General features: G+C 41.5%; 1 protein-coding gene across 2 annotated transcripts; it reads right to left on the reverse strand.

The window, feature by feature from the left end:
* Positions 1-1,656: 1,656 nt before the first annotated feature.
* LOC147372029 (17-beta-hydroxysteroid dehydrogenase type 6) lies at positions 1,657-23,589 on the reverse strand. 2 transcript variants are annotated; one of them, XM_086400476.1, is made up of 5 exons: positions 23,470-23,589; positions 12,940-13,266; positions 9,940-10,198; positions 6,055-6,218; positions 1,657-2,308 (listed from the first exon to the last, which is right to left on the reverse strand). In XM_086400476.1, the coding sequence occupies exons 2-5, from the start codon at positions 13,250-13,252 to the stop codon at positions 2,091-2,093; spliced, it is 954 nt and encodes a 317-aa protein (XP_086256602.1). In that variant the 5' UTR covers positions 13,253-13,266; positions 23,470-23,589; the 3' UTR covers positions 1,657-2,090. The 2 variants fall into 2 exon arrangements, with proteins under 2 accessions (XP_086256602.1, XP_086256603.1); XM_086400477.1 differs by lacking the exons at positions 6,055-6,218; positions 9,940-10,198 and having other exon boundaries at positions 23,470-23,563.
* Between the last annotated feature and the right edge of the window lie 1,945 nt (positions 23,590-25,534).

The following is a 25,534-nucleotide window of genomic DNA, read 5'->3' on the forward strand; positions in this document are numbered from 1 at the left end:
AATCCCCATGGGCAGAGGAGCCTGGCGGGCTACAATCCATGGGGTAACAAAGAGTTGAACATGACTGAGAGACTAAGCACACACACAGCACATACTCTTCAAAGGGCTTTCCTGGTAGCTCAGCTGGTCAAGAATCCACCTGCAATGCAGAGACCCTGGTTCGATTCCTAAGTCAGGAAGATTCCCTGGAGAAGGGATAGGCTACCCACCCCAGTATTCTTGGTCTTCCCTGGTGGCCCAGATAGTAAAGAATCTGCCTACAATGTGGGAGACCTGGGTTCAATCCAGTCCATGGGGTCACAGTGTCAGACATGACTGAGCAACTAAGCACAGCACAGCATACTCTTCAAAACTGTAAGAATTGTAAAAGATTTTTTAAAATTGTTACTGGAGTATAGTTAATCCACAACATTATTTTAGTTTCAGGTGTACAGCAAAGTGAATCTGTTATACATATACATATATCCACAGTTTTTTAGATTCTATTCCCATATTGGACATTGCAGAGTATTGAGTAGAGCTCCCTGTGCTCTATCCCTCTTAGTTCTCTATTTTATGTGTAGTAGTGTGTATGTGTCAACCTCATTCTTCTCATTTATCCCTCCCTCCCTTACCGCCTTGTAACCTTAAGATTATTCTCTACAGCTGTAACTCTATTTCTGTTTTGTAGGTAAATTCATTTGTACCCTTTTTTTTAGATTCCACATATAAACAATATCATATTTGTCTTTCTCTGTCTGACTTACTTCACTCAATATGATAATCTCTTGGTTCATCAGTGTTGCTGCAAATGGCATTATTTCACTCTTTTTACGGCTGAGTAATATTCCATTATATATATGCGTGTACCATTTATGGCTAAGTAATACATGCAAAATCCTACTGTATAGCACAGGGAACTACATTCAATATCTTGTGATAAACCATAATGGAAAAGAATATGAAAAAGAAAGTATGTATATATATATGTATGTATAACTGAGTCACTTTGCTGTACAGCAGTAATTAATACATTGTAATACAACTATACTTCAATAAAAAATAAATTTAAGAAAAAAGAAAGAAGTATGGAGATAAAGAAAATGGTCAGGAAAGTGGTGTGAAAAGCTAAATTCTCATTTATCCTAATAGGAAATTAATAAAAAAATGTCTAAAATTAATAAATCAAGAAATAACGGTATGAAAGTGAAAGTGAAGTCGCTCAGTCGTGTCCGACTGTAGTAACCCCATGGACTGCAGCCTACCAGGCTCCTCCATCCATGGGATTTTCCAGGCAAGAGTACTGGAGTGGGTTGCCATTGCCTTCTCCGAATGGTATGAACTATATTATTAAAAAATACAGTGATATATACCAGAAGAAATAGCTGAAAGTCAAAAGCACTCATCTCTGAGGAGCAGCAATGCAGGTGGGAAACAATTATATTTTCATTTTTAAGCTTTTGAGTAATAACTGAATTTTTAACTAAGCATATATTACTTTTAAATTTAACTATATTAAATTAATAACTACATTACTTTTAAATATTAAAAAATTAATAATCAGTTCTTCTTTTAATATAAATTTATTGACTTTAATTGGAGGCTTATTACCTTACAATATTGTATTGGTTTTGATATAAAGGAGAAACATATCCAAAAACAGCTGGCTAATAGGAAGAAGATGAAATTAAACATTTATTAAAAGTACCAAAGTACAGACCCATTTCAAGTAAGAATTAACAGACCCACATTTCTCAATAGTCCCTAAGCAACAGTTGATCACAGCACAGAACAGCTATTCACTTACCTAAAGAAATAACATCAAAACAAGCTTAACTGTTTTTAGTCTACTCTAACAGGGCAAGGAAGATTGATGCATTTTGGAAACACTGTCATGCAAAAATGGCTAAAATAGTAGCGATTTAGCACCTAAGGGAGTAAGCTTTGGATATCTATAACATCAACATGTTGGTTCTCGGATGGTGTCAGATAAATGAGTTTAAGCAAGAAAGTTGATTGCTAGAAAAATTATAGATTATGCATTAGGATCAGAGAGAATCATCAATTTCAGATTTTTGTCTTCATTTCAAGGGCCATCAAATCATTTTTCTTTAGACTGCCTGGGCTGGTTTGGGCCAAGATCTAGTCAATATGTAGTCTGCCAGGGATGTAGGCAAATAAGATAGAGGGACAAAGAAAAACTGAGCATCCCAGCCAGCTGAGTATCGAGTGCGGGGATGCACGGATGTCACAGCATGTTCCATGCAGTCGGTGACCAGGTTTAGGTTTGTGCTACAACTCAGCAGCCCTTGTTTCATGAGATCGTGATCTGTAAACAAAATGAAAAATGGTGGTTAGCAATCATTGTTTAGGGATTTCCATGGTGGCTTAGACGGTAAAGAGTCTGCCTGCAATTCCTGAGACCTGGGTTCGATCCCTGAGTTGGGAAGATCCCCTGGAGAAGGAAATGGTAACCCACTCCAGTATTCTTGTCTGGAAAATCCCATGGACAGAGGAACCTGGCAGGCTACAGTCCGTGGGGTCACAAAGAGTCGGACACGACTGAGCAACTTCACTTTCACTTTCAACTTATTGTTTATATTTCTAAGATCCTGTTGCATGAGGTCACAGAAGTCTAACTACATTTCAGTTCCACAAGAATTAGGCCTATTGGACCTATGCTTCCCAGTATAACAGCCACTAGCCACATGTAGCTAATGAGCACATAAAACATAGCTAGTATGACTGAAAACTGAATTTTAAAATTTAATTAATTTTAAAGCTTAATTCTGTTATTGGAAAATTTTTAAATATGTTTGGAACAATATAGATATGTGAATCTACTTTTCAATTGGAAATTTTTTAGCATCTTTATTGAGATAATTCACATTCGTAAAAATCATCCATTTCAAGTATACAAATCAGGGCTTCCCTGATGGTCCAGTGGTTAAGAATTCAGTTTGCTTGGATCCCTGGTCCAGGCAGATCCCACATGCCACAGGTAACTAAGCCTGGCCACCACAAGCACTGAGCCTGTGCTCTGGAGCTGGCAAGGCACAACTACTGAAGCCTGTGCACTTAGAGTCCATGCTCTGCAACAGAAGAAGCCATGGCAATGAGAAGCCCACGGCACCCCAACCAGAAAGTAGCCCCTGCTCACCACTAAAGAGAAAGCCCATGCACAGCAAACAAGACCCAGTGCAGCCAAAACAAATAAGTAGATAAAAATTTTTTAAAATCAAGTATACAAATCAAGGAGTTCCCTGGTTATCCAGTGGTTAGGATTCAGTGCTTTCACTGCTGTAACTTGGGTTCAGTCCCTGGTTAGGGAATTGACATCCCACAAGCCAAGTGACATAATCAAACAATAATAATAAATAAAATAAAATATACAAATCAATGACTTTTAGTTTATCCAGGATTATGCAACCATCACCACAGTCTAAGTTTAAAACATTTCATCATCCCAAAAAGATACCTTATACCCATTAGCAATCACTCTCCCATTTCCTGACAACCCACACTTGCCCTAGGCAAATGGTAATCTACTTTCTGTCTCTACAGATTGCCTTTTATGGATATTTCATATAAATAGAATTATAGATCATGGTCTTTTGTGATTGGCTCCTTTCAGGGAGCAAAGTGTTCTCACAGTTCATCTATGCTGTAGCATGTATCAGTACTTCATTTTTTTTATTGCCAAGTAATATTCCATTGTATGGTTATATCACATTTTGTTTTTCCCTTCAACAGTTGATGGACATTTGAGTTGTTTCCACTCTGGGGCTATTATGAATAATGCTTCTGGCAACTATCAGTTGTATTAATCCAAATACAGAAGTACTTCCTAGGAAAATTTAGTATCCCAGTTGAGATGCGGAGAAGGCAATGGCACCCCACTCCAGTATTCTTGCCTGGAAAATCCCATGGACCGAGGAGCCTGGTGGGCTGCAGTCCATGGGGTCGCTAAGAGTCGGACACGACTGAAGCGACTTAGCAGCAGCAGCAGCAGCAGTTGAGATGTGCTGTAAATGTAAACTACACATCAATTTTCAAAGACTAATAGGGAAAAAATATAAAATATCTTATCAATAACTTTTATATTGATAATAAATGTTAAACGATAGTATTTTGGATATATATATGGGATTAAGTGCCGAAGAATTGATGCTTTTGAACTGTGGTGTTGGAGAAGACTCTTGAGAGTCCCTTGGACTGCAAGGAGATCCCACCAGTCCATTCTAAATGAGATCAGCCCTGGGTGTTCTTTGGAAGGAATGATGCTAAAGCTGAAACTCCAGTACTTTTGCTACCTCATGTGAAGAGTTGACTCATTGGAAAAGACTCTGATGCTGGGAGGGACTAGGGGCAGGAGGAGAAGGGGACGACAGAGGATGAGATGGCTGGATGGCATCACCAACTCGATGGACATGAGTTTGAGTGAACTCCAGGAGATGGTGATGGACAGGGAGGCCTGGCGTGCTGTGATTCATGGGGTCTCAAAGAGTCGGACACAACTGAGCAACTGAACTGAACTGAACTGAAAGTAAAATGTATTAAAATTAATTTAACCTGGTTTTTTTTTCTTTTTAAAAAGTATCTACTGGGAAATATAAGATTATATATATATGGTTCTCATATATCTATTGGATAGCACTGATCTAAATTATTCTGATCTAGGGACAAATAAATGAACAATTTCAACTCCTTTAAATCATTAAATACATATATCCCTCCTTTTACATAAAGCCACTTCTTAGTAAATTCTCTTGTCCTTTGATTTCTGTTGTCAAATATATGTACCCACAAGGGGAGACAAATTCTCTAATAGTTTAAAACTTTAGGTAGAGAAGAGCTCAGAAGAGCAGCTGGCTGCCTGACTTGTTAGGAATTGTAGTTCCCTAGCTTTGTATTCTGAGAGGCTCAGGAAGTTTTCTATCAGTCTTTCCTTGATCCAATTTCTCTCCCCTCTGTGGATAGTCACCCCCCTAAGCCTAATGTACCCAGAAGACAGGGCTGGAGGTCAGGAGTCTTCCATGTGCACATTCCCCTTCTCCTTTCTCTGTACTGAGCTATCACCCAAAGTCAAGGCCAGGGCTACTGCTACCTGCCACGGAGCCTTTTTGTGAATGGGAAAAGAGAGCTGCTCCCTTTGGCCTTGGCAAGCTGCTAAATTCTTTATGTGAAAAAAAAGTACCCCTTCCCCAGGAGCGATTCCCTGGTGGCAATGGTAAAGCATCTGCCCGAAATGTGGGAGACCCGGGTTCGATCCCTGGGTTGGGAAGATCCCCTGGAGAAGAAAATGGCAACCCACTCCAGTACTCTTGCCTAGAAAATTCCATGGATGGAGGAGCCTAGTGGGCTACAGTCCATGGGGTCACAAAGAGTCGGACACGACTCCACAACTTCCCCAGGAAGGTGCACCCCACACTAGTGTGCATGACTTTCTTCTACTTAAAGGACTTCTTTAAGCCCTCCCTCTTCCCCCAAAACCGATCCTCCTCCATGCCATGAAATTGAACCTTCTCACTCCTGCAAGACTCCCACGGCCTGCACATGAGGTCCAACCTCTGGGAATGGCCGACAGTGCCCTGCAAATCCTGTCCTAATCCACTTACCTCTCCCCACCTATATGCACCCTCCCTCCTCTCATAATAAAATGTGGAGTTTGTGGCTAGGCTGTTACCCAAAGAGTAGATAATACTGAATGCTCAACTAAGCAGGCCTCCCACACCAGCCCCTTCAAACTGTGAAGAGGCACCCCCTCACAAAATCCAGAGACTCCATGTTTCCAACCACATAATACCTCCCTGGTGCTCAGGTGTCCAGGCCCATATGTGACAGGGCAGGGCAAGCTCTGGCCTGAGGCTGCTTGTATGGCCTCTTCCTCAGCCACAACAGCCATCACCACACCAACTATGAAGGCGCTGGGACCTTCCTGAACCTTCCCTCTTGTCTTGGGAAGGCTTTACTGAAGGTGATTTATTCTTAGAAGATCTCCCAGTCTGTCTCTACCAACCGCCTTTGCCCTTTTCGTGCAAGATTATCCATCATGCCATTAAAAGAAAAGCTCACAGGCATCAAAAAACTTCTGTCCATAGGTCTCCTTAATATGCGCAGGGGTTTCTTTCCAGATTTGTTTCATTATCTCTGAGAACTTCTGCCAATCTGTCATTGCTGTTCTGAAGTAGCCAGGTTCAACCATACTGACTTTCACCCCAAAATGTTGAAGCTCACGCCTAGGGGAAAAAAAACCCTCAAGTTAACTCCTCTGACTGAAAGATACCACAATTTCAATGTTTTCAAGGAGAAAACAAAACAAAATAGTTATAAAAACACCTTTACTGAATATTTTAAAAGATAAAGAAATGGAGGGGAACAAAATAAAATTTTACACATCCCTAGGTGCAATAATTGGGATATGATTATACAAACTACCATAACTATTCAACTCCACATCCATTTATTTAACAGAATTGTTCACTTTCAACCATGTGCTATACACTGGAAAAATGAAGAATACAAGGAATAATAAGGAAAATTAATGTTTTTATGGTATCTACTGGGCTAAGTGTTTTGCATGCACAATCTCAGTAAATTAAGACTCTGCTCACCACCCCTGAAAAACCCACAGTGAGTGAATCTGATAAATAAGCAAATAATTGCAATACAAGTCAAAAGAATTATAAAGGCAAGGTATTAATGGGGCTACATAAGTAGAAAAGAGGATGTAGATTTTCTGAGGGAGTCAAAGAAGGCTTCAGTAAGGAGAAAATGTTTCAGTTGAGCCTCCAAGGATAAAGAGGAAATTTCCAAGTGAAGAAAGAGTGGAGTGGAATACCATACTGATGGAATTGCACTCACAGAAGCAGGGGGCTGTGAAAAATTACAGTGTGTTCAAAGACTGCAAGAGACCATTAGTGGAATATGACGTGGGCATTAAACTGACAAGTCACTGGTCACTCCAGAATATTCGGGTTAGTTCAAAAAACATTTTCGAAAGTATTCATCAGGGGGCCGTGTATGTATCAGGCACTATGCGAAGTGCTGCCTTCACCACGTGAAGTAAGATGGCATTGTGCACCCTGTGAGGTATTCTTTCAGTACTCCAGGACAGTGATGAGGGCTGCTCCCTGCTCTAGAGGTTGGAGCACCTTGCTAGAGAAGATGAAGCCCAAGCTAATGTCAAGGAGAAAAGTTTGGAGCAGTGTTTCATAAGAATATAAAACACAAAGCATCGTGATCCTCTAAAGGAATGAATGGTTCCCAAAGTGTGGACCCCAGATCAATAGCATCAGCATCTGGGAACTTGCTAGAATGCAGATTACTGAGCCCAAGTCTAAATTTACTAAATCAGAAACTCTGGGGGTAAGAACCAACAATCTGTCCAAAGTAGCCTTCCAGGTGACTCTGAGGCATGCTAAAAGTTAAGAACCACTGCTCTAAAGGAAAACCCTCCCTTATCAAACCAAAGCCTAAAACCTTTCAAGTTAAAGCTTCAGAAAATGATTCTCCAGGTACCTGTGTGTATTGGAGCAGAAGGAGGGGCTAGGCAAGCCAGGGGTGCTTTGGCCCTTTGCATTTCACTTCCCCTTGCAGCTTTCTCATACATTCCCCACACGCCACATCTCCATCACCTTTAAAATTCTAACTCAAATGGGGGACAAAACTTCCTTTTTCTGTTTATCCTTAGCATAATTAAGGCAAACTGGAATTTCCTACAGGAACTAAATAATGATTTAAAGGTTGGAAGGGCATGTCTTTGCTCTTGGCCTGGGAGTCCAAGAGGCATGAGCAGTGGTAAATCAGCAGGCAGCGGCCCCATGGAGGTGGTCAAAATGTTGGATAGGCAGGAAGCCAGGAAAGATGCCTGCCATACAGTAACAACTCATGTAATGTCCTTGGTTATTTCCCTACTCCTTTCCTAAGCAGATAATATGATATGCACATTATATTAGATATATACCAGTCATGGCATGTGGTAAGTTAAATAATGACTCCCAAGCATATCAGGTCCTAATCCCTGAAACCTGTAAATGTTACCTTATGTGGCAAAGACTTTACAAGTTTGATTGAGTTAAGGATCTTAAGCTAGGGAGACTATGCCAGGTGATCTGGGTGCATCCTAAATGCAATCACAACTGTCCTTATAAGAGAGGCATAGGTAGATCCAAAGACCAACAGAGGAAGAGAAGGCAAAGTGACCATAAAGGCAGAGGTTGATGTGGCCACAAGCCAAGGAATTCCAGCAGCCACCAGAAGCAGAAGGCAAGTAACAGATTCTCTCCTAGAGCCTTCAGAAGAACATGGCCCTGTCAACAACTGACTTTGGCCCAGTGATGCTGATTTCAGACTTCTAGACTCCAGAACTGTGAGAGAATAAATGTGTGCTGTTGTAAGACAGGGAGAAGGCAATGGCACCCCACTCCAGTACTCTTGCCTGGAAAATCCCATGGATGGAGGAGCCTGGTGGGCTGCAGTCCATGGGGTCGATAAGAGTCAGACACGACTGAGCGACTTCACTTTCACTTTTCACTTTTATGCCCTCGAGAAGGAAATGGCAACCCACTCCGGTGTTCTTTCCTGGAGAATCCCAGGGATGGGGGAGCCTGGTGGGCTGCAGTCCATGGGGTCGCACAGAGTCGGACATGACTGAAGTGACTTAGCAGTAGCAGTTGTAAGACACCATGCACCATAAATTACTTGTGGAAACTTATTACAACTGCCATAGGAAGTTAATTCATGATGTCTGTAATATTCGTAGCTTGTTTCTAAGAGAAACTGCCCCTAGAGTCAGCCTGTGCTAAAGGAGAGTCTGTGCAGCACTATTCTGTACCGTGTGACTGCATCCTCATGTCTACAGCTGGCATGACCAGGAAGGGTCCTTAATGGGAGAAGAGCCCTTCTTAGGACTGGACAGTGACTCAGCCTGTTATTACCAAGATGGCCATGGCAAATTACTGAACCTTTGTGCCTCAGTTTCCCTAGATATATAATAAGGATAAAAATAATTTCTTCCTCACTGGGTTGCTATGAAAATTAAATGATTTATTAGATGTAAAATACTCACAGCAGTGCCTAACAGATAGTAAGTGCAAAAAAAATCACATCATGCAATGTCATACAGAATACCCAAAAAAACGATCTCAAGCCCAACAGGATTCTCTGTCTCAGAAATTAAAATATGAAGGGAGCTATAAAAAGAAAGAACCGCTGATAGAGGAGCAGGAAGCTGAAGTGAGGTATTTTAAAAAGCCAGGAGGTAGAGGCAGGGCCATTAGAGGGTTGTGGCAAACTAAAGTTATAAGAAAAAAAAGAAACCATTAGATAAAGAGAAGATATACAGAATAAAGGGATGAAATAAGTTAACTGCAAGCAGATGAGCACCAGAAAGGGTTGCTGTGAAGAGATGAGGACAGGAGGAAAGAGGACAGTCATCCTCTCTTCAGAAAGAAAATTTTACCAAGGATATATCTTGAGAGTTAAAATGTGGTATGGTGACAGGAGACAGAGACTTCGGTCAAAACACGGCTCTGCCAAATCATTGTTGTTGCAGGTGAACTTTGAATAGATACTAAATCTGAGCCCCAGCTTTCTGTATGAAACAGACTAGCAATAATATCTAGTAAACAATAATATTTGAATATTATCTAATACATAATATCTAGTAAACATATCAGATTTTGGAAGTGATGAAATAAAATAATGTAGGTGAAAGTGACTAGTGACTAGGAGGTAGTGGTGACTAAGACATATCTAAGTGCTCAGTGGTTGCTTTTGTTTGTTTGGGGGTTTCTTTGCCACTTTATTTTTTTAATTGAGGGATAATCGCTTTACAGAATTTTGTGGTTTTCTGTCATCCATCAAAAAGAATCAAGCGTGTCCCCTCCTTCCCACACCTCCCTCCCATCTCCCTCCCCATCCCACTCTCCTAGATTGTTTTTAACTTTAGAGTCTCACCTCAGAATATCTGAGAAGGCTTCCACTCCATACTTGGAACAACTGTAGACTGCTCCAAAGAAAGCAATTCTTCCCAGAATGCTGGAGACATTGACAATTCTCCCCTGTGCTTTCCTGACCAGGGGAAGCATGCTCAGGGTCACCTCTATCACACCAATGAGGTTCACCCTAAGGGTATCCCTGTAGGTCTCAATCTTTATCCACTCAGCATAGCCATGTGAGTGAAAAATGCCTGCATTGTTGACCAGACCCCAGAGCCCTAAAACAATAAAAATCAAAGCAGGAGTTTAGTTTCAGACAAAAATGACAGACTTCTTCTACCTTGATCAATCTTCCTGTTGAAAACAGCTAAAAATGCTAGACAAAATATACTTTTTCAATCTTAAATCAAAATATGTATTTTCAATCTTAAACACATCTATCAGTAAGAACATAAAAGAAGGTCAAGCCAAAAACAAAGAGAAGGCAGGAATCCAGGGAGGATAAATAGAACCTTAATGATAGCTTTTGATTTGAGGGAATTTGCCAAACAGTGTGAATTGAACTTCAGTATTTATAGCATCAAAAAATATACACAATTAGAAGATATGAAGTCCAAGGCCCACTAAGGTAGGGAGTCTAGTAAAAAGACTCTTTCTGGATTAAATGGCTATATTATCACTTTAAGGGTGAAACAGAAAGTACTTCCAAAGGACTGAAAGTATAACTTCCTGTCTTGAGCTCTGGGATTGGAGGGAGAAGAGAAGAATCAGTCTCAAGGACCAAAATGAAAAGCAGATTTGGTGAAGATGAGACAATAAGAGTTCTCCTTTAGATTTGGTGAGTTTGAGCTTCCAGTAGAATTTCCAGTTGAGAAAACCAGCAAGTAGTTGGAAATTCAGGTGTGATGAACAAGAAATAATTTAGAAATCAAGAGCATAAAGGTAATAGATTAAACTATGCGTAAATGAGATCCATTCAACACTTGTTGAGCCCTTAACATGTATCAGACAACATGTTAGAAACTGGGAATACCGTGATGGTTAAGAGATATCCATGTCCTTGAGAACACTCTCTAACAGGTGGGAAAACATTAACAATAATAATAACGATACAGTAGAAATAAACCACTATATACAGCATAGAGGCTATAACTAACCATAACTTCTGACTCTGGAGTCAAGAACATCCTCAGGTAGGAGTAATATTTTAAAATCAGTTTTCTAATTTAAAGTAAATTAAAAAAAATAAACATTCTTCAATCCAAAAAAAATAATTTTATTACTATTTTAGAACTCATTGGATGAATAGATATCTAAGAGGTCCAATTATCAGGACCTAAAGAATCATAAAACAAGTAGAGAAAGAAGAAGGGGATCAAAGAGGATTTGGATAATATCCAAAATGAACTTTAGAAAAGTGGATTTATCCATAATTGCCAAAAAATTTAAAACAACCAAGATGTCCTTCAGTAAGCGAATGGATAAACAAACTGCAGTGCATATAGTGGAATATTATTCAGTAATAAAATTAAATGAGTACTCAGTTCAGTTCAGTCACTCAGTTGTGTCCGACTCTTTGCGACCCCATGAATCGCAGCACGTCAGGCCTCCCTGTCCATCACCAACTCCTGGAGTTCACCCAGACCCATGTCCATCAAGTCAGTGATGCCATCCAGCCATCTCATCCTCTGTCGTCCCCTTCTCCTCCTGCCCCCAATCCCTCCCAGCATCAGAATCTTTTCCAATGAGTCAACTCTTCGCATGAGGTGGCCAGAGTACTGGAGTTTCAGCTTCAGCATCATTCCCTCCAAAGAAATCCCAGGGCTGATCTCCTTCAGAATGGGCTGGTTGGCACGGAGGGACCTTAAGTGCATACTGTTAAATGAAAGAAGCCAGTCTAAAAAGCTATATCCAATATGATTCCAATTGCATGACATCTGAGAAAAGGCAAAACTATGGAAAGAGTGGGGACAACAGAGGACGAGATGGTTGGATCGCATCTCTGAGTTTGAGCAAGCTCCAGGAGATGGTGAAGGACAGGGAGGCCTGGTGTGCTGAAATCCATGGGGTCGCAAAGAGTTAGACACAAATGAGTAACTGCACAACAAGATGGAAAGAGTAAAAGGCTGCACAGTTGCCAGGATTTGGGAGGAGGTGGGGAGAGCAGAGGAGATGAATAGGTGGAGCCAAAGGATTTTTAGGGCACTGAAAGTATTCTGCATCATATTATAACACAAATGAGTAACTTCACAACAAGATGGAAAGAGTAAAAGGCTGCACAGTTGCCAGGATTTTGGAGGAGGTGGGGAGAGCAGAGGAGATAGATAGGTGGAGCCAAAGGATTTTTAGGGCACTGAAAGTATTCTGCATCATATTATAATGGTAAATATAGGATATTTTACATTTGGCAAAACCTATAGAACCATACAACACAAAGTGGATCCTAATGTAAACTATAGACTTTCATTAATGCTAATGTATCAACATCAGTTTATCAATGTAATAAATGTACCACACCAATGCAAGATGTTACTAATAGGAGAAACTATAAGAGGGGGGTTGCATATGGGAACTCAGTGCTTTCCAACTTTTCTGTAAATCTATCACTGCTCTAAGGAATACAGCCTATTAATTAGAAAAAATAAAATGAAAACTTGTTTTAAAAAAAGAATAGATGATCAAAGGCTGGCTTCAAGGAAGGGCAGAAGAAGCAGATCCTTAAGAACCCCTTGAAAATTCTTCAAACGTAAAGAATTGTGAAGAAAAGGATTGTAGTTGTAAATACTTCACTTGCAAGGTGAGATAATAGCCTTGAAATCTGAAATCTACTGGGTTCATTTTTCAATACAAACATTGTTAAGGAAAAAAACACACTGCCAAAGATCACAACTGTCTTTCAAATGACAAAGCCAGTCTTTCAAGCCCTGCTTTTGAGATTATATATGTGTAATATATATGCACATAAAATGTTAACATCTTCACGCCTGAGTAAATGAAAGGAGAAAAAACTTGCCCATACCTCTGTCCCCAACACGCTCCTTCACCCACTCAGTGGCCGCAGCGATGCTCTGTGTCTTGGTGACGTCCAGAATCACTGTCTGCAGCCTGTCTGATGTCTGGTTCCTCAGCTGCTCGGCCCCCTGCTCCGTCAGACACCCAGCCAGGACCCTCAAGCCTCGCAGGTCCAGCTGCCTGGCCAGCTGGTTCCCAAAGCCCGAGTCACAGCCCGTGATGAAGACAAACTTGTCCTGGAGGTGGCTCACCACCTGCCTCTCTCGGTACCAGCGCAGGAGGTAGTACAGGCCCAAGAGGACTGCCAGGTACAGCCACATGGTGAGAGGACTTCCTTCAAAAGAAAAAGAACAGCTTTCATTTTATTCCTTCCTTTTTTCCTTAACCAGTATTTACTATGTGCCAACCACTGCACTATGTGCTAGGACTCTGTACTAACTAACACATGGTCCTACCCTCTAGCCACAGTCTAGAGAGGGGAGTCAGGGAAGTAACCAAACAACTGCATTGCAATGTGGTAGGTACCAAACAGAAGTATACACAGTCTGATGGAGCTATAAAGGAGAGTGACCCACTACCTGCTAAGTTAGACCTAGCTTCACAGAGGCGATGATTTTTGAAATACTTCTAATAAAATAGTTAAAGAGTTCAAAAAGTGGATACGGATGAAATGACATTCCAGGCAGCAATAATGTGTACATGAATGGAGGAGTGAGCAGCATAAAACTTCCTGATACCTACAAGCAGTTTAGGTGATGTAGAAAGCATATGGAAGAAGAAATGGAAAGTGAGGTGGTAAAGGGTCAGACCAGGAGGGGTCCTGTAAACTACACTAAGGAATCTGGATGTATGTTATAGGCAACAAGGGTGTGCCATTAGAAGGTATTAAACTGAAGGCTGAGATGGCCAGATTTAGCTTTAAAAAGATCTGTCTCACAGTGGGAATGAAGGATGGATTAAACAGGGGTGTGATGAAGGCAAAGAGATTAGTTAAGAGATCCAACAGTTTGGTGAGACATTGCAGCCAAAGCAGTTTGGAAATATAGACCAATCATATGCATTGTTGAAATGAATGTTCAGAGATGCCTACACTTCTGTACATAGTTCTAGAGAAACATCCACCTTTTGGGGGCAATCTGTAGTTTCTGGCTGAACTAACATATGACTCATAAAGTCATGTGCATGCTCAGTTGCTCAGTCGTTTCCGACTCTATGCAATCCCATGGACTGAAGCCACCAAGCTCTTCTGTCCATGGGATTTCCCAGGCAGGAGTGGGTTGCCATTTCCTTCTCCAGGGAATCTTCCCAGCCCAAGGATCAAACTCGAATCTCCTGAATCTCCTGTGTCTCCTGCCTTGGCAGGTGGATTCTTTAACACAGAGCCACCTGGGAAGTCATAGATAGAGGTCAAAGATGGGTGTAGGGGTTTCCCTGGTGGTCTAGTGGTTGAGAATCACTTTGTAGTGTAGAAGACACCAGTTGGATCCCTGGCCTGAGAAGACCCCACGTGCCATGGGGCAACTAAGCATGAGCACTGCAACTTATGAGCCTGTGTTCTAGAACCTGAGAACCACAACTACTGAGCCCACGTGAAGCCTGCATGCCTGGAGCCCATGCTCCACCACAAGAGAAACCACCACAGGTAGAAACCCATGTGCCATAACCAGAGAGGAAGCCCCCACTCACCGCAACTAGACAAAGCCCAAGTGCAGCAACGAAGACCCAGATCAGCCATAAATAAAGCTTTTTTTTTTAATAGATGGGTTTGGACCCACTAGGACATCACAAGGCTTACACAATGTTTACCTTAGCTTGGCTTTAAGGTCTCCCCAGTGCTCTGGTCCCAGATTTCTTTCTTAGCCTCCTCTTTGACCACCCTCTTTTACACCCTACTCTTTAGCTGTAATAAGCACCTTTCAATAACCCACACAGTACAGGCTTTTCATGCCCCAATATACAATTCTGTCTATAATTCTTTCCCAGCTCTCATCCATTTGACAAATAATACTCATCTGTTAAGACTCCACTGAATCATTTTCATTCAACGACATCAATTCAACATCCACTATGAGTCAGACACAATGTAAAGCACTGATACACAAAAGTGAACAAAACAAGATTCCATTATGCATTGAATTCATGGTCTAAGTGTAAAGACTGACAAGAAAACAGTGCGATATACAGTCATCCCTTGGTATCCATAAGGGGTTGGTCCCAGGACCCTTCACAAATACCAAAATCTGAGGATGTTCTGTCCCTTATGTAAAATGACATAGCATTTGCATATAACCTATGAATATCCTCTTTAAATCATCTCTAGATTACTTATCATACCTAATATAATGTAAATGATATGGAAATAGGTGAAAATACAATGTAAATGCCTGTAATTAGTTGTAAATGTGGTGTAAATGCTATGTAAATAGTTGCTGGCATGAAGCAAATTCAAGTTTAGCTTTTTTGGAACTTTCCGGAAATTTTTTTCCTAATATTTTTAATCTGTGGTTGGTTGAATCTGCAGGTGCAAAACCAGTAGATATGGAGGGCCAACCATAATAGAAGTGAGGGCCAGATGCTGTTGGAGCATTCAGGAGAGGCTTCCAAGCCAGTCTAAGAACTGAGAGGTTTCCTAATGAGAATAAAATATAACTTCAGATCAAAAGCATAATAAAAGCAGCTAACACTTGCAAAGCACGTGCTGTAGTACATACAGGTCCTGTTATAAGCATTTCATATATATTAAGTCATTGAATTTTCATAACAGCCCATTAAGGTAGATCCTATCAATATCCCTGTGTGTCAGTTCAGATGCCAAGACAGAAACAGACATGCAAGGCACTCACTGGGGGAAAATACCTAAAAAGACTAAAGGTGGAAAGTGCAGGAGTGGGTGCCAATACAGGTCTGAAACAAGAAAGAGAAGGAAAAAAGGATTTAAAAAGAAGAAACTTAAACTGCAGTTCAGCCCTGAGAAAGTCTCAACTAGGCCAACGAGGGTCCTTGAACAAAGACTGCCCAGTAGAGTTCTACATTGGGCTGAACTGGTTGGAACTTTCAGTTCCACCTCCTGACCTCCAGGGAGAGGAGAGGATTTGGAGATTGAGTTTAATCAGTAATGGCCAATGATTTAAGGGGCGTCCCTGATAGCTCAGCTAGTAAAAAATTGGCCTGCAATGCAGGAGACCCTGGTTCGATTCCTAGGTTGGGAAGTTCCCTTGGAGAAGGGCATGGTAACCCACTCCAGTATTTTTGCCTGGAGAATCCCATGGACAGAGGAACCTGGTGGGCTGCAGTCCATGGGGTCACAAAGAGTCAGACACGACTGAGCGACTAAGCATGCACTGATTTAAATCAATTATGCCTATATAATGAAGTATCCACCAAAACCAAAAAGGATAGGGTTCAGAGAGCTTCCAGATGAACATTCGGAGATTCAGGGAGGGTGGCTTGGAGAGGGCACAGAAGCTCTGTGTCATTTCCCCATGATGGTGGTTTAGTCACTAAGTCATGTCCAACTCTTACGACCCCATGGACTGTAGCCTGCCAGGTTCCTCTGTCCATGGGGTTCTTGACAAGAATACTGGAGTGGATTGCCATTTCCTTCTCCAGGGGATCTTCCTGACCCAGGGATTGAACCTGGGTCTCTTGCATTGCAGGCAGATTATTTACCAAGTGAGCTACAAGGGAAGCCCAGACCTTGCCCTAAGCATCTCTTCCGTCTAGCTGCTCCTGAGTTATATCCTTTTATAATAAACCAGTCATCAGATAAGTAAAATGTCCCTCTGTAAGTTCTGTTAGCCCCTATAGCAAATTAATTAAACCCAAGGATGGGGTTGCTGGATCTTTCAATCTACCATCCATCAGAAGCACGGGTGATAATCTGGGCTTATAACTGGTGTCTGAAGTGAGGGGTGAAGAGAGTAGTAGGGTTGTAGGACTGAACCCTTAACCTGTGGAATCTAATGTTGTCTCCTTGTCGTTAGCGTCAGAACTGAGTTGAATTGTGAAACACCTAGCTGGTGTTGGAGAGAATCATTTTTTTATAATTAGGTCCAGAACTGTTGAGGTGAATAGAACTCGAGGAGCCAGTGAAGGGGAGAAAACAGTGGATAAAGACATTGATTGGTCCCTCCCTGCTCTTCTCTTTCTCTCCTTTTCCCTCCTCCCACTGCCTCCGTATTCTCTCCCCTCCCCCAGGTTTTCTGCTCTCTCCAGTATGAGTCCTGTGTTCTCTAGCCAACTGCCTCTGTTCTGCCCAGTTGTCATTCTCTGGTACACTGTACTAACAGAGCTTCATCCTGCCTGTTTACTGACTAAAAGGGTAATTTCCTGATGCCATTCAAAGATGAGAATCCATGTCCCCCGTGAGGAGGAAGCTTGGAAACCACAGCCTTTCTACATATTACTATTCAATCACCACATAGTAAGACTAAACTTGAAAGAGAGATATGCCAGGCCAAGCAGAATCCCAAAACATAGGCCTAAATTGAATGTGAATCAAAAGCCTTGAGGTGTTTTGACTATTTCAAATATCTATATCCCTTGACCTGACCATTTTCTGAGGCTCTATCCTGTCTTTCTAATTTCCTTAAGTACTTTTCAGCCAGATGTTGAGCCAGATAGTCAATATATCCAAGATAGAACACATCATATTTTCTCCTAAAACTGTTTCTCCTCCAGGATTCCCAATTTCTATTTGTATTATTTTTAGTCTTAAGGCTCTGACACTTTCTCTTCATTGCCCCATGCATTCCCTCCAGAGATGAGGCGGTAGAGTCCAGCTCTCTAGTATCTGGAGCACCTGTCCCCTACCCTTCACTCCCATGGTCACATCCATCGTTCAAGCCTTCAACATTCAATACCTCTTGCTTGACCTATCGTAGAAGCCTTCTCACCATCCCCACAGTGTTAGTCCCTTCTCACCTCCACACAGTGCTGTCTGATAATTTTCCTCAAGCACAGCTCTGTTGATGTCACTACTTGAAAAGCATGTACTGTGCTTAGTCACTCAGTCGTGTCCCACTCTTTACAACCCTATGGGCTGTAGCCCACCAGGCTCCTCTGTCCATGGGAATTCTCCAGGCAAGAATGCTAGAATGAGTTGCCATGCCCTTCTCCAGGGGATCTTCCCAACACAGGAATTGAACTGGGATCTCCTTCATTGCAGGCATATTCTTTATCAGCTGAGCTACTAGGGAAGCCCCACAGAAGAAACATATTCCAACATAATAAAGACCATATGTGACAAGCCCACAGGCTTCCCAGGTGGGAAAACATAGGGAAAAATTCCTTGATGTTGACCTTGGCAACAATTTTTTTGGCTGTGAAACCGAAAGCAACAAAAGTAAAAATAAGTGGGTCTACATCAAACTAAAAAGTTTCTACACAACCAAAGAAACAATCAACAAAATGAAAAGGCAACCTATAGAATGAGAGAAATATCTGCAAACTGTATATCTGATAAGGAGTTAACATCCAAAATATAGAAGGGACTCATAAAACTCAATAGCAAAATAAATCCAATTACAAAAGAGCTCCAGGAGTTGGTGATGGACAGGGAGGCCTGGCGTGCTGTGGTTCATGGGATCGCAAAGAATTGGACACGACTGAGTGACTGAACTGAGAGAGGATCTGCATAGACATTTTTCCAAAGAAGTCATATAAACAGCCAACAGATACATGAAAAGAAGCTCAATATCACTAATCATGAGGAAAATGCAAATCAAAATCAGAATGATCACTTCATGTCTGTTAGAATGGCTGCTATCAAAGAGACAAGAGTTAACAAGTGTTTCCAAGGATAGGGGAAAAAAATCCACCTATGTCAACAGTCCCAAGGTTGAACAACTAGAACAACCTGAGGAGGTTGGGAGAAAGAAAGGGAAAGCCTAGGAGAAGTCTCAGGGCAGTACTGAAGGCGCGGCTCGCTTAGCAGGTGTCTTCTAAGCCACCAACTGAGCCACCTCCTTGGACTGAAGACTCTCAAATGGAAACACGACTCTGTAGGTGTTACTTCTGAGCCTTTTCTTTACCAACAGCGAAGTCATTGGCCCATTCTGTCTTGGAGACTTCATCCTAAGACCATCTACAATGAACTGTAGAGCTCATCTGGCCATCCCCAAGCCTGAGATTCCCTTACTGCTCTCCCCACTTAGCAGGGTGAGCTTTTCTCTAAGGGAACAGTGTTTGTTTTTGTGGATGGGGCCATGTAAGCATGAAAGGAAAGGGAAAATATAGCAGAAGAGGAAAGAAAGGTAGAAAAAGGTGTGGGGAAGTAGAGGGTTCCAGGGGCTCCACGAGAAAGTAGAGATGGCTTAATCTCTGCCTAAGCATCCACCAGGATGTCCCTTCTTTGTCTTTCCTGCCATCATCAGTCTTTGGAGCCCATCCTCACCAGCCCAGGTCTTGTTCAGTGACAGGGCCCCAAGAAGGAAGCAGGAAGGTTTGGGGCCCCATGAACTGACCTCTCTGGATGCCTTGGAATCTGGGGTGAACACAGGGTCACTAGCCACTGGTATGGATATTAGAAATATTAATATTGACTACTACCTCTGATTGGTTTCTCTAAAACCTGAAAATCCCAACAAAAACTAGCCATAATACTGTGTCATCAATCTCTCAGTAGAGCAACCATAAAAACCTGACACAGAAAATGAAAGGAAAAACCCAAGAAAAGTCCTAGGGAGGTTGGCAATCCTCAAGATTAGGCTCGCTGCTAAACTGGGCTTCCCCACCCAGTCACTGTACTTGGTGTGTGCCGAAAACTCTCACATCCAAACCTGGAGGTGTTTCAGGCTTCTGTAACTTTCCTCTTCAGCAACTATGCAGAGCAAGGGCTTCCCTGGTGGTCCAGTGGTTAAGATTCTGGCATTCCCAATGCAGAGGGCTCAGGTTCAATCCCTGGTCAGGGAACTAGATCTCACAGACCATAACTAAGAGCCCTGACACTACAATTAAAGACCTCATATACTACAATGAAGACCCAGTGCAGCTGAATTAAAAATATATACAGTGCAGAACACATTCCATTTCTCAGAACACTTTTTTTGGAGTCTGTTATACCAATGAGACCCTTGGCTAATACTCTGCCTACCTTTCCTTTTATTCCTTTCCAATTTGCATGAGTTCCCCTGACCTCAACCCTGATTTTGTGGATAGCATAGAAATATGAGCATGTATTCTGAAGTCAGATTACTTGGGTTCAAATCAGGCTTTACCATTTACTTGTGTAGCCTTGGGCAAGTGAATTAACCTCTCTACCTGTGTTGTTATTGTGCATGCTCAGGCATGTCTGACTTTGCGACCCCATGGACTGTAGCCCGCCTGCCTTCTCCGTCCTGTGAGACTTTTCCAGGCAAGAACACTGGAGTGGGTTGTTATTTCCTCCTCCAGGGGATGTTCCTGACCCAGGAATCGAACCCCGGTCTGCTGCAACTCCTGCATTGCAGGCAGATTCTTTCCCCACTGCACCATTGGGGAAGCCCTCTACCTGTGTGCTCATCTTCAAAATGGGAAAAGGACCCTTCAGTGATTTGTTGGGAGAGTTTAAGTGAGTTAACACATGTAAAGCACTATGTAATTTCTAGATATTATTAGGATTACTTTGGTGGTTGTTGTTTTATTATTGCCATTCTAGACTTTTATCCCTGAACCCTGCCTCTTCCTCTAGGTCTTATCAGAATCACTTTTTCACAGTGTGTGCAACTCCAAGCATTGCAACATCCTTAGTCTTTTCTATATGCTTTTTATCACTACACTGGGCCATACTAGTTCACCCCGACCTTCTTCAGTCTCAAGCAGAGGACCTGTCTCTCTGAAATATAGCACAAGGCAAAATAAGGAATAGCCTTTATTCTCTTCTTTTAAATCTTCAGACATGAGTTTATCTGTAAGGTTCAATCAGTCTAGTCACTGATCCTAAGAGTGAGTCTATCAACAACACACGGATTCGTGGACTGATCCATTGTGACCTTCTTTGTTCTCACACTGGGCATACAAACTAGGTATTACTTGTAAAACAAAGAATGTTGCCCACTATCCAGTTCTACAAGGATCAAGTCATTAGCCTCTGCAGTCACTGACTGGCAGTACACTCTGAAAAGAATTCAGGATGAAGAATGTGATAAGGCATTTTATACTTTGGAAAAACAGATGCCTTAGTTTGAGATATCTCAGGTGGAAAAAAATTTAATGAACCCAGATTTTTGCATCTTCTCATACAGAAAAAAAAGCACTAAGATCATTAACTGAGGACTTCCTTGGTGGTCCAATGGTTAAGAATCTGCCTGCCAATGCCGGGGATCCAGGTTTGATTTCTGGTCTGGGAAGATCCCACATGCCACGGGGGCAGCTAAAACCATGCGCCACAACTACTGAAGCCCACACATTCTAGGGCCTGAGAGCCCGTTCACCTTAGAATCCCTGCTCTGCAACGAGAAGCCACTACATTGGGAAGCCCATGCACCATAACTAGAGAGCAGCCCCTGCTTGCCACAACTAGAGAAAGCCCACATGCAGCAATGAAGACCCAGTGCAGTTCAAATAAATACATAAATAAAATTTTAAATCTTTAATTCAGATATCTGATCCTGGTGGTGCAGTGCATAAGAATCTGCCTACTAATGTAGGGGACATGGGTTCGATCTCTGGTCCAGGAAGTTTCCAGGTACAGCAGAGCAACTAAGCCTGTGCACCACAACCACTGAGCCTGCACTCTAGAGCCTGTGCTCCACAGTGAGAGAAGCCACCACAATCAGAAGCCTGAGCACCACAGTGAAGAGCAACTCCTGCTCATCATAACTTAGAGAAAAAAAAAAAAAAGCTTGAGCAAAATAACAAAGACCCAAAACAGCCAAAAATAAAAATTTTTTTAAAGGAGTTCACAAGAACAATCAAACATTGCTATTGAACAAGTAAATATATTCAATTTGGAAAAAGCAATTTATCATTATCTACCAAAGATAATGATCCATCTTCCCTATACCCAAAGATTCCAGTTTAGGTATATAACAACAAAATATGTACACCATAAACATTACTTGTGATAGCCAAAAGCTGGAAACAACCCACACATGCACAAATAGTAAAATGGATAAATAAGTTGAGATATGTTCATGCAATGGAATGCTATACAGTGAAAAAAACAAACTATAGCTACACACAGTTACATGAATGAGTCTCGCAAACATAACACTGTGACACAAAAGAACACATACTACATGATTCCATCTCCACAAAGCTTTAAAATATAAAACTAATCTATGTTGGGACTTCCTTGATGGTGCAGTGGCTAAAATTCCACACTCCCAGTGCAGGGGGCCAAGGGTCAATCCTTGGTCGAGGAACTAGATCCCGATGCCACAACTAAGACCTGAAGCAACCAAATAAATAAAAATAAATCTTTTTTAAAGCTATAAAAATTTTTTAAATTAATCTATGTTGATATTAATACAAATCATATTACTGGTTACTTTGGGGGAGGAGGTAGGGTTCAACAAATGAGAACGGTATTAATGGATTATCTACCATGCTCATAATGTTCTATTACTTGACCTGTGTGGCTGTAACAGAAATGCAAATTTTGTGAAAATTCATTGAACTGTCACCTGTGTGTTTTCTACTCAAATTAGAAAAATTAAAATACCACTTTGGGGCTGGTGCACTGAGATGACCCAGAGGGATGGTGTGGGGAGGGAGGTGGGAGGGGGTTTTAGGATGGGGAACACGTGTATACCCGTGGCGGATTCATGTTGATGTATGGCAAAACCAATACAATATTTTAAAGTAAAAAAATAAATAAATAAAATAAAGGCTGAATAATAAAAAAAATACCACCTTGATTAAAAAGAGAAGAAAAGAAACAGTCTGAAGAAAATCACTTCTGCATTTGTCATAAAATTCTTATCAAGAACACTGTGTATCTATACACTGTGTAAGATCCCACATGATAAATCCTGTCATGCATTTAGTACCAGGAAAGATTTTGTCTTTTCTAAGTAAATAGTATACTATTGATTCTTTTTAAATTATCTAATTTTTCCATATTATCTTAGTGGTTTAAGGCCAAATTTAATGTTCAGTCATAGTAATTCTATTCGTCCTCATAAATAGCATTTTGTTCTTCTTCTCTCTTCTCTTTCAACACGTTGATTTTCTTTCTCTTTTTATGTTTCCATTTGCATTTTAATAACTTTTTTTGTGTATGTGTCTTTTATTATAGATTACCTCAAACTCTTTTTGAAGATGCTACATTTGTCCAAGAATAAAATCTAATAGATTCGCCAACCTCAGTCTCTTCCCAAAAGCTGACTCAATCCCTCAGCCAAGTGGGAAAAAAATTAGCAAATACTCCAGTAGTTGATGCCATGTACTGGCATATATATACACATATATCTATGTATAATATAATAAAATGTATATATACACATATACATAAATCATACTTCATTTCATATCAGTATATGAGATTCCACAAAGAGAAAGGACAAATGTTACCTGAGAAATTTTTATTTGTGAATATACATCACATTTCACCTACCTTTGGAATTTTACTTCTTCTCTGTTCTCCACAGGATTAGAAATGTAATGAGAGAAGGAATCATGGGACTATTGAACCCTTGTTTACTGGTCACATGGGTTAAAAAAGAAAGAAAAAAAATTTCACCACTCCCACTGCAAAGAGCTTGCTCATAGTAGGAAATTGGGGTAGGGTTAGGTCAGGACAGAACTAGATCACAGAGCTTCAGCAACACAACTCTCAGGGCTTAATTACATAAAGCTGCTTTTGCTTATCCAAAAGTTCATGAACTTACTCCACAGCTCCCAGCATTAACTAAAAAAGAGCTGGTTTTCCACACTGTCAAGATTCCCAGTTTACAGAGCATATCCAAGGGGTCTTATGTGTAAGTATAAAATCACTGTCAACTTCTAAACAATATTTAAACTGCAAAAGAATAAAGATCAAAAAAGTGGAGAAAATCATCAGTTCAGTTCAGTTCAGTCACTCAGTTGTGTCCTACTCTTTGCGACCCCATGGACTGCAGCATGCCAGGCTTCCCTATCCATCACCAACACCCAGAGCTTGCTCGAACTCATGTCCATTGAGTCGGTGATGCCATCCAACCATCTCATCCTCTGTTGTCCCCTTTTCTTCCTGCCTTCAATCTTTACCAACACTAGGGTGTTTTCCAATGAGTCCGTTCTTCGCATCAGGTAGCCAAAGTGTTGGAGTTTCAGCTTCAGCATCAGAGAAAGCCATGATGATGAATTTTCTTTCAGAAATCAAAGTTGAAGGGTCTTTTAAGAAAATTATAGACCACAATCAAGATCTTTATCCAAACAGATTTTATTTCCAACCCAAAACACACACACACACTCACACCATTTGTTCAGGAAGAGTTTTCAGAGGACTTCATGAACCCCACTGAGCAAGGTCCCTTTCCTTTCCTGCACGCTGCCCATCCCAACCTTCTGCACCTCTTTCACAACACCACTCTCTTGTGGTCAGAGTTCAGGGTGCTTCACTCGCTTGTGCCCTGCCTATAGTTCTCAACAGTGCCAGCCTTGTTCAGCTGCAGAATCTGACCTGTTACAGTCAAAAAAAAAAAAAAAAATTAAAAACAGAAAGCTCCCATTCTCTAAGTTGGAGCCTCTGCTGGAGTCAGGGAATGGGGAAGCAGAGCCTGCTCTTAGACTGCCCACCTGAGATCAGTTTCTGCGAACTGGGGCTCTGGGCCCTTAAGGCTGTTAGACACATTTCCAAAAGACCTGCCACTGCTTTATGATCTAATACATTCTAGCAAATCAGTCAAACCCAAGGAGGGAGTCGTGGAAATCTTCAATTTAAAGCACAGGTAACAACCTGGGCTTGCGATTGGCATCTGAGGTGGGGGGGAGTCTTGTGGGATGAACCTTGAATCTATGGAATCTGACACTACCTCTGGGTGCATGCATGTTCAGTCACTTCTTTGCAACGCTGTGGACTGTAGCCCACCAGGCTCCTCTGTCCATGGGATTCTCCAGGCAAGAATACTGGAGTGGTTGCCACACCCTCCTCCAGGGCATCTTCCCTACCAAGAGATCAAACCTGTCTCCTGAAGCTGGGTAAATAGTATCAGGGCTGAGTTGAATTGTAATACACACAGCTGGTATCCAAAGAACTGGTTTGGAGGTATGGGTAAACACATCCCTCCCTCACATTAGAATTGGTATAAAATCCTTCAGCACCTTTTCACAACTCTCTCCTTTCTTGGCTCCTATGAAATCACCATCTCCTAGCTCTCCTGCTTCTATTTCTATTTGTTCTCCTTGTCCTTCCTGGCTTCTCTTCATCCACCCAGTTTTTAAAGTCAATATCTTTAAGAGTTCTATCCAGGCCCTTCTTCTCTTCTCAATGCACACACCCTCCTTGTATGGGGACCTCAGTCATCATCAACTTCAACCTGATCTACAGTCTAAGGACTTTGTAAATCTCTGTCTTCAGTCAAGATCTCTCTTGACATCTAGCTCCTCATATCCAACTGCCTGCTGGGCATCTTTCACTGGAATTCATTCATCCATTCCATAAATATAGAGTTCCTACTATGTGCTAGGTCCAATGCTAT

Source organism: Bos grunniens, chromosome 5 (assembly GCF_055505025.1).
Source record: "Bos grunniens cultivar Pamir isolate PY7600 chromosome 5, Bosgru_T2T1.0, whole genome shotgun sequence".
Classification (NCBI taxonomy): Eukaryota; Metazoa; Chordata; class Mammalia; order Artiodactyla; family Bovidae; genus Bos; species Bos grunniens.

Bases quoted from the DNA above. Each gene is read 5' to 3' on its own strand.
- LOC147372029 (XM_086400476.1), bottom strand. From the start codon at position 13,252: ATGTGGCTGTACCTGGCAGTCCTCTTGGGCCTGTACTACCTCCTGCGC. The intron at 10,199-12,939 runs GTATGGGCAAGT...TTATTGTTTTAG, and splicing joins GGAGCGTGTTGGGGACAGAG to GGCTCTGGGGTCTGGTCAAC. The intron at 2,309-6,054 runs GTGAGCTTTTCT...TTTTGTTTACAG, and splicing joins ACAGAAGTTTTTTGATGCCT to ATCACGATCTCATGAAACAA.